Here is an 8,881-nt window from a genome sequence, read left to right as displayed (position 1 = left end):
AGAGCTTGGTTTTGTTCAGTCTGGACCCATGCCAATGCATTGTGACAACCAGTCTGCCATTTATATTGCACAGAATCCTGTGTTTCATGAGAGGACAAAACATATTGAAGTTGACTGCAATTTTGTCAGAGATGCTTGGGAGAAGAAGATAGTATCTCTCACATTCACTCCGTCCTCACAACAACTTGCTGATATTCTTACAAAGGCTACTTCTTCAAAGATGTTTTCTACTATATGTGACAAACTGGGCATGGTGGATATTTATGCTCCAGCTTGAGGAGGAGTGTTAGATTAAGTCTATTGGGTATTGGGTTAATGGGCTGTGACCCGTTAACCATACCCTTATTTGTATGACTATATATATATATATATATATCTCTAGTATCTGAATAAATCAATGAAGTTAGGGTTTTTGCTCTCTCAATTATCTCTTTCTACAATCACAATGCAGTAGCAAAACTGTTTCTTCCAGAATATTGAACTAGGGAGCAGTGGCTTTTAATGATAAAACCAACCACTTCATCCGAGTAAAGGAATGGTTTTAGTGTATAAAATATCGGCTGCTAACAATGACTTGGTTGTATATGTTATACCTCTTTACGAGCTACATAGAAGAAAACTTATTTTAAATACTTATCTAGTATATGAGACACCCTTCTTAAAATCTAGAGATTCCTAATTGCATCTATAATTATTTCCAAAAGAAGTTCCCATAGTGGAAATTTAATCATGGATACAAATTTTAGAAGATAAATAATAATAAACTACACATGAAAATCCATGCACATCATTTGTGAATAACTCTACCTTTCCACCATCTTGGTCACTCCATCTTGAGTTGCAGCTTGGAATCTTTGCCTCTTCAATCTTCTGCTTTTCAAGTAGCTGAGCACCTCTTTTCGCCTTCGCCTCAGCTCCTTTCAAATATTTCGTGGGATTACCCTGGTCATCATAGTAACGACCAGCAAGTTTACCTACAAATCTGACATTTACAAAATGAGTTCAAAGATATCAGGCAACACATCATTTAAAAAAAAGATGCAAGGTTAAACAGGGGCAATAGAACAAATGAAGACATCTTGGAGATGCCATAAACGTCAAGAAATTGCTATGCAGTGTGCATCCAAATTGAGATGGTTGGACAGCATAAATGGGAAGGAAGAGTGATAAGATTGTTGACAGAAGAGATGGGAAGGATGAGATAATACAACAACAACATCATCAAAGCCTTTATCCCAAACGTTTGAAGTTGGCTACATGAATCCTATTCTTTCATTCCATTCTTTTATGGGACATCTCCTCCATTAAGTTAATCATAATCTTATCCTTCTTAATTGTTTCTAACCAAGAATGAAAATGAAAAATTGTGAAACTAAAACAAATATGAAAAATGTGAAACAAAAACATGATAAATGTGCTGTTATTAGGAATAACCAAACGAGAAGGATCTATAAGAAAGTTCTAAATAGCACAAGGAATTGAAGATACAATATGGTTCGGATCGATCATCTCGTTTCACCGGAATCAATGATCTGCGAAGGTTGAAGCGCAACTCCTTTGGATCATAAAAGCAGATGTCTTAACATAGTTTCAAGAGAGGTGGAAGGTTATGAGCTGCCTTTATGTGTTTATTTTCTGTAATTGCAACATGGCAGTTGTATACAACTGAAGCCAGCTGCAAAATGTACAAGATGTATGATTTTATCCTTTCCTATGCAGATAACAACCTTCTGATGCCTATGCATGTTCTTAATTCATACCAGCTCTCACATTCTGAACATGGACTTATTTTTGTTGGGAGAGATTAATATTATAATAGAAAAGTCTATCATAAACAAGAAACAATCGAACAAACCCTATGACAGAATAAGGTACTTTACTTACATGTATCTTTCATGGTAAAACTTCCGCCAATCAACAATACTATTCACCTATAATGAAAGAAAACCATTTACGATGAGTTTCATATTCGCACAAATCGCACCAGTACACTCGGAATTTTGGGAAAATAAGAAATGACAAACCCCACAAAATGTAAAAAAGAAGTGCAAGAATGAAATATTTTCTTATTATTCTTCAACTTTTGAAATGAGGAACTCCCGGATTGTACGATTATCCTTGGGTAAGAAACTTTGGATCTGATGTTGTGACAAATATTAGCATGAATGAACAACATGCAACCCAAAAGAGGAAACAGATGGAAGACATGTAAACCATAGTTCAAAATTTAACATGCAAACATCAACAAAAGAATCAGTTCAAAATTTAACATGCAAACATCAACAAAGGAATCCCAATAAGGCAACTCCAATCTTAAATAAAGTTCCTTGTCAAATTCCATACCACTATTTGTCTCATGCTTAGAAGAGATAAACGCAGAATGATTCCATATAGGCCATTCTAAGAAAAGATGTATAGTCTGTATTGTATTAAGGGCCTAATCATTATTACTAAAGAGGAACAGAAGAGGATTTTTTATTATGTTATAAACTTGCAAAACATGATTTAATACACATGTAAAACTCACAGATTGGTCTCCACAGGGGCCGTAGTATGGGACACTTCCACATACCCTGATGCTTGATACCAATGTGATATACCCAACACTAGTGATTGTATTCCCATGGACTTCTCTGACCATTACAATGTGGTTCATAGTTTGCCAATTTATTTAGTCTTAAAGACAATTTGGGTCTGAGATAAACAAACACGATGGACATCTATGAAAAGGAGTTGCCAGGGCACCAGGGCAGGCATGCACTGGCTTCTTCTTCTTCTTGCTTTTATGTGTGTGTCTAGATGATGGCTTTTATGGATATAGGCATTCGAAGATAACAGAAGGCTCTATACATGTAACTATAATGTTCTAGAAGTCATCCAAGAAAAATCACACACACATGTTAAAGCTCTTACTATGGATATAATAGAAATTAACAATGCCTTGACAAGTTTATGTCATACTTGATGTTCTAAAGAATTCCAATGTCAGGAAACCTGACAGGTTACAACTAAAAGAAAATGAGTGGTCTTAAATTTACCTCAGTACTTGTGAGACCAAGCAATGAATCAGTTAATCCATCCCCTGCGAGAAAGGAGAATGATGATAGCAAAAGCATGTGAATATCGTGAGATAGTATAGAAAAACTAATATTTCTAATCTAAATATATACAAATATGAACATACTCATAAAATAAATAAAATAATGAGGTTTACAGTTTGGACTTGGTTTTACCAGCTCTTTTTTTCCAGTGAAATTACACTACTAATGGAATAAAGCACCAGATTATAGGTATAGGTCAGTAAGTAGCTTAAATCATCAGGTTTGAAGTGTTCTATGGCTTGTCAATCCTTACCTAAAAGGAAAATTAAACTAAACAATTTTTATGTTTACACACATAAAATCACAATAAATACAAGGAACTGCACGAATAGAACAAAAAAAATTTATGAAACTTGCCTGTAAAATTTCCTGAAACAAAAGCGCGTGATGCATCTCTGAAATTCATGCAACAATCATATGTTAGCAACAAGGGCACAGTAGAAAGCTATTCAAGAATGATTAAATATAATACAATGTTACATTAAACGCTAGGCGCTCCTAGGCGCCGGACTTGGCGCCCAGCGCTTAGACGCCTAGGCGGGCGCCTAAGCGGTTTCTGGGCGGTTTTTTTCTTTTCTTTTTTTAATTGTGATACTTGAAGATATATATATATATATATAACAACAAGAATTACTTATAAACTTAAAATGAACTTAAAATTAAACTTAAACAATTAAACAGCCCCATGATTACATATTTACTTTCTCTTTCAAAATTCTGAGATTTACAGTTTAAACTTAAACAATTAAACTTAATATAATATAAATATATTAAGTTAACATTTAATAAAAGTGGATTAATGTGTGAAAACATCGTTAATGTTGCATAATCTTGCATAATCTGTACATGTTTACGAGGTTTAAACATGAAGTTGTGTAATACAAATCCAAAGTTATCTGTGCAAATAAAAAAAAGGGGGGAAATCCAAAATATCCAAAATTATCTGTGCTAAGCGTCTTTAGCCATTTACTTACAGAGGAGATGAAGACGAACTTGAATAAGAAGCTCCCAGTTGAAGACGAACTCGAAGACGAAGCTCCCAGTCGAAGACGAAGCTCCCAGGCAGTTTCGAAGACGAACATGAAGAGTGAAGACCAATTCGAAGACGAACTTGAAGACAAACTCGAAGATGAACTCGAATACGAGCTCGAAAGTTGAGCTCGAACTCGAAGACGAGCTCCCAGGCAAGATCGAAGACGAGCTCGACGAGATCGAAGACCAGATCTCGGTTGAAGACAAGCTCGACGGAATTGAAGACGAGCTCGACGGGATTGAAGATGAGATTGAAGACTGGCGGCGTGGAGAGAGTGAAATTAGGGTGAGGCGGCCCGCTTAGCCTTGGGCGGCCGCCTAGGCGCTTCCAGCGCCTAAACGTGGCCGCTCAGGGCATTTCTGCACGCCCTGAGCACCGCCTCCGCCTAGGCGGGCGCCTAGGCGGCCGCCCAGGCCGTTTTTTAGAACACTGATATAATATACGAAAATGAAAATCAAAAAGCAACATAACACTTCTGCAGAAGTAAAAAAATTGAGTGCCTCACAGTGAGGGCCAAGTTTTGGTCCATATACATATGCACCCATATACATATTTAAATACATATATAGATAACTATACACCATAGCATTTGTATTTATGTTCATTAGGGGCTTATTATCATTTTGATTGTTATTGCCCTAGTTGGACTACTATTTATGTACATTGTTGTTACAGTTTGTTTTACTTGGTATTATTATCGGTGTTACTATTATTATGTTACATGAATGGGACTTTTGTTTGCCGGTTACAAGCTATTCCACTCATGTACTGTAAGAGGAATTATCTTTGTTATTATTACAGTCAGTGAAAAATGCCTTCTCCTTTTCCATATTGATATTTTCTCTTGAGCACCTTGTCTTGACCACCAGATGGCAAGGTTCAAGTCCAACAATGAAAAATACCATCTTGCATTGACTCTTAGATTATATGATAGGATAAATCGGGTCATTCTAGTTGTTAAATGAGCCTTAAATAGGGGTTGAGAACCAAATTAAAGCTTAAGCTATTACGTATTGGTCATAAATTTCTATTTAACTCAACCACTCTTTTCTAATTATTCCAGTGTGGGGAGTAAGGAGTCTATCAGAACACTCTATAGAAAGGGATGATCTATATTATTCATGGGTGGTTACGACGGATCGTTTGGGAATTACAGCTCCTTTATTTATGGTGTAGATCACCTCATTCCTATACTGATTGTTCTGATAGGACCTGTGCTGCAGTGTTGGGCTATACTCACACATGAAATTCCCAACGTATTATATGTACAAAATTTCGACATAATTACAGGTGTGCAAAATGCCCTTGCAGGTCACTAACAACAGAATTCTCCCTTTTTCATAAAGTAGTTGGGTCTAATACCCAAGATCTAAATTAAACCAACAACACCTTCAACCCAATAGGAGAAAACAAATAATGCCAACGCTATCATATTTGTACCAACTTTAATATATATTTACAAAAATTAGCCCAATCCTAAAATTCAAAAAATGCATAAAATTCAGACCAAAAAAATTTAACCTGCCAGCAAAATGATGGTAGCCGCCTCCAGGACCATAATGTGATCTTCCCTTACTTACATCAAACACTGAGCTGTTCAGCGTTCACAAATCATCCATCAATTACAGAAACAAAAAATACTATTAGACGATATCCCAGAAAGTAAAATATATTAACAAAAAAAGTTAAGAACGAAAAAAAATACCCAAGAATCCCTAACAAAATAGGCAATCTCTCATCAGTCCCATTATAAGCAGTCAATTCCTCGGCGGTCCACAGACTCTAATCGTTGCAAATTACGGTTAAAAACGAGGATTTTTTGCGAATCCGAACAAAAATCGGACGAAGTGAAAACTTACAGTTTGAGCTGGTCTCTTGTAGTAGAAATTGACGATGACGGCGGCGACGGCGACCAGAAACCCTAACCCTAAACTTAACCCTAGAAACGAACGACTCAGAGCTCTAGATGATAATGATGATGATGATCGATGCTCCATCGTCGCTTCTTCTTCCTTCATCCCTGCGCGGTCGGTGAACGCTCAAAAGTGTCGTTTCTATTTTTAGTTTTATTTTTTTAACGAAAATTTAACTTATTGATAGTCGAGCTCAAAGTTTTGTTCTAAATTTTATTAATACGGCTACATAATTATGACTACCTAATTTGGTCAGCTAAAATTATTGTAAATTATGATTAGGCTAATTGCTCTACCAAACATATTACTTTAATATAAATTTACCATAATCTGAGGTGCTTAAATATTTTAAATCTTAAAGGACCTCTTTACAATTTTGACTGACATAACTAATTAAATGCTTACCTTGGTGAGTAGAGCAGGCTAAAACTATAGTTCAAAATAGCCATATTTGCTAACCCCGGTTATTTAGAAAATTAATTAACCATGTTACTAATTAGTCAGGGTTGACAATCCTAATTAATTAAAAAGAAATCTTTTGACCTAGTTAAAACTGGGTCAATTTTTGTAAAGAAGTTTGAAATGGATCCATTTTTATGAATAAAGTTATAAATGAGTCTTTTTTGAAAATTTCTAACTACAACTTACTCCCTCACTAAAGCTTAGTTTTTTTTTAATTATTAAATTAAATGTATTGTAGCTGTGGAGAAATCAAACTAATTATTTTCTGTTATGAGAGCAACTTCACGATCATCGTACTATTAGCTGTTTTGGACCTTATTTCTGAAGACCCAATTTGGTATATTTCAGTACAAACAAACTCGGACTGGACTCTGACACAGTGAGCAACAGTTAAGGCCCATATTCTAATTAGGTTTAATGTATAAACAAGTCAGAACTTTGGTCTAACTTAAGAGGCCCATTTGGTCTAACTTACGTGGTCAACCTAAGCCTTGAGGCCTTGAGGCCTTGTGGCTAACTTCATGTTTGTACTTACCAAACAAAATAAATTAAAAATTTAGCGGTATATTAGATGTCCAAGCGTTACCCCAATCGTAGCATATTACATCACGTAAATGGGAAAAGGACAGTCTAATAAAATTAGAGTCTAAGGTAAATTGACAAAATTAGAGTCAGATACTTCGAGCTTTTTAGGTTGACCACGCAATCCAATAGAACTTGGAAAAGTATTGTGGGCTGGGCTTTAACAATTCAATATTTTAAGAACGGTAAAGAACAACACGTAGAATCTTAAGCGAGAGAGAGAAAATGCATCTTCCAAATTCTTGAAGCCCACAAAATACAAAAACAAAATTTATTTTATTGCTGTGGGAATTATGTTGAAAGCTAGTTAGATTAGCATATCCCCTTACTTTCTTTGAATAAATATAGTTGCACGCATATGCATGCCTTTGAGATGTTAGCGTGTGTACACAATCCTTTCATAATCAATTCTGAATAAATAAGTGGCTATATATACATATTTAATTTCTGGAAAAAAAAATATCATGTATTTATTCTCTTCACGCGATTTGATCCTGTCCTTCTCTTATCCAGACCAAAATATCTGCGAGTGTTCACAACAACTACCTTGCTTGTTTTGATATTTTTTTTTTAATAAATAAATTTGTAATGTCTCTATACGCGTTCAGTGCCGTCCCAACATTGAGATCCCACAACGCGTCACCGACGCGGCTTGATGATCGATCAAAGATTCAAAATGCTTAATGCTTGTTAGTCATGACGAAGACATAATTACTTAACTTGATAGCTTAAAATTAAGTAGCCAACAGTGATTGGTGTTTGAGATATCGGTGTTGCTTAATGCTTAATCTTTATTAATTAGTCCCCATAATTTATTTGACCGACCAGGCGCACGAACAAGGAGCTATGCTTAAAGCACGCACGTCGACACGTCGTAATATCGTGGAATTAGAATATAATCAGGGTATACGTTGTTGATTGGTTATGATTTTTCTGTTGGGAATATTAGCTGTTTAGACAATAATTAACACGAAATTATGTTTTGAACAGACGACTAATATCAGATAAAAACAGATTAATATTTTATCAGAGAAATAAAATTAATTGTAACAAAAAATAAATAGGGTTAGAAATACGGCCTGATGGTCGAGGCGTGCAAGGCACTGTCTCAAGAATCTAATTGCCCTCTCTCGTACAGGGCTACGCGGCAAAAGTTCTCGGAGATACAACGACCCTCGGTTAGGCGACCTCGTTCTCGTCGGCACGAGCTTCAAGAAGGCTTTGCGAATTCTTCTCAACTTTCAGGGAACCAACAAATCGTAATTTAAAATGTTCTAATTTGCAAGAAATAAAAATTTAAAATGTAGCGAATTAAGAGCCCCTCAATCCGGAGCTGCATTCGTGTTCGCGGGTCGTGGGGCGCACGCCACCCAAACCAGAGCCCGGCCCGCCGGCGCACGCGTGTGTGGTGTGGAGCATAACCTATATTTTCTTCTAGGCATAAGAGAGAAGGGAAATGCTTATAAACACCCTTCCTTCCTATTCCATTTACTATGTGGGACTTAACTTATTATAACTCCAACATTTTCTAGTGGGAAAATCCTGAAGTTTGATTTTAGCAGATGGACCGCATGTGTATTAAAAAAAGAAAAATAGCGGGCATAATCCTTCTGTAGAGCATCCATTTGCGTATCCAAGAGATAGAACATTAACGTATTCTTCTACGTACGTACTATGCATTATGAAGTATATAAACTAACTATTTGTCCTTTGGGTATTTGACAATCCTTGGCACTTTTATTGATCCCAATATTGGGAAATTTTCTTGAACATTTCCTTCCAGGATTGAT

At 36.0% G+C, this 8,881-nt stretch overlaps 1 protein-coding gene across 1 annotated transcript; it reads right to left on the bottom strand.

The window, feature by feature from the left end:
• On the bottom strand, positions 724–6,219 carry LOC109829915 (membrane-associated progesterone-binding protein 4). Its single transcript, XM_020397007.1, has 7 exons — positions 5,994–6,219; positions 5,840–5,916; positions 5,656–5,727; positions 3,459–3,496; positions 3,039–3,082; positions 1,885–1,931; positions 724–982 (listed from the first exon to the last, which is right to left on the bottom strand). Exons 1-7 carry the CDS (start codon positions 6,150–6,152, stop codon positions 724–726), a joined length of 696 nt encoding a protein of 231 aa, XP_020252596.1. The 5' UTR covers positions 6,153–6,219.

The sequence above is a fragment of the Asparagus officinalis genome, chromosome 1 (genome assembly GCF_001876935.1).
Source record: "Asparagus officinalis chromosome 1, Aspof.V1, whole genome shotgun sequence".
Taxonomy (NCBI): Eukaryota; Viridiplantae; Streptophyta; class Magnoliopsida; order Asparagales; family Asparagaceae; genus Asparagus; species Asparagus officinalis.
This window is presented reverse-complemented; position numbering and strand designations above follow the sequence as displayed.

Bases quoted from the DNA above. Each gene is read 5' to 3' on its own strand.
- LOC109829915 (XM_020397007.1), bottom strand. From the start codon at position 6,152: ATGAAGGAAGAAGAAGCGACGATGGAGCATCGATCATCATCATCATTA. The intron at 3,083-3,458 runs GCAAGTTTCATA...CCTTTCTCGCAG, and splicing joins TGTTTCAGGAAATTTTACAG to GGGATGGATTAACTGATTCA. The intron at 983-1,884 runs GTAAGTAAAGTA...TGTAAATGTCAG, and splicing joins TTTTACCATGAAAGATACAT to ATTTGTAGGTAAACTTGCTG.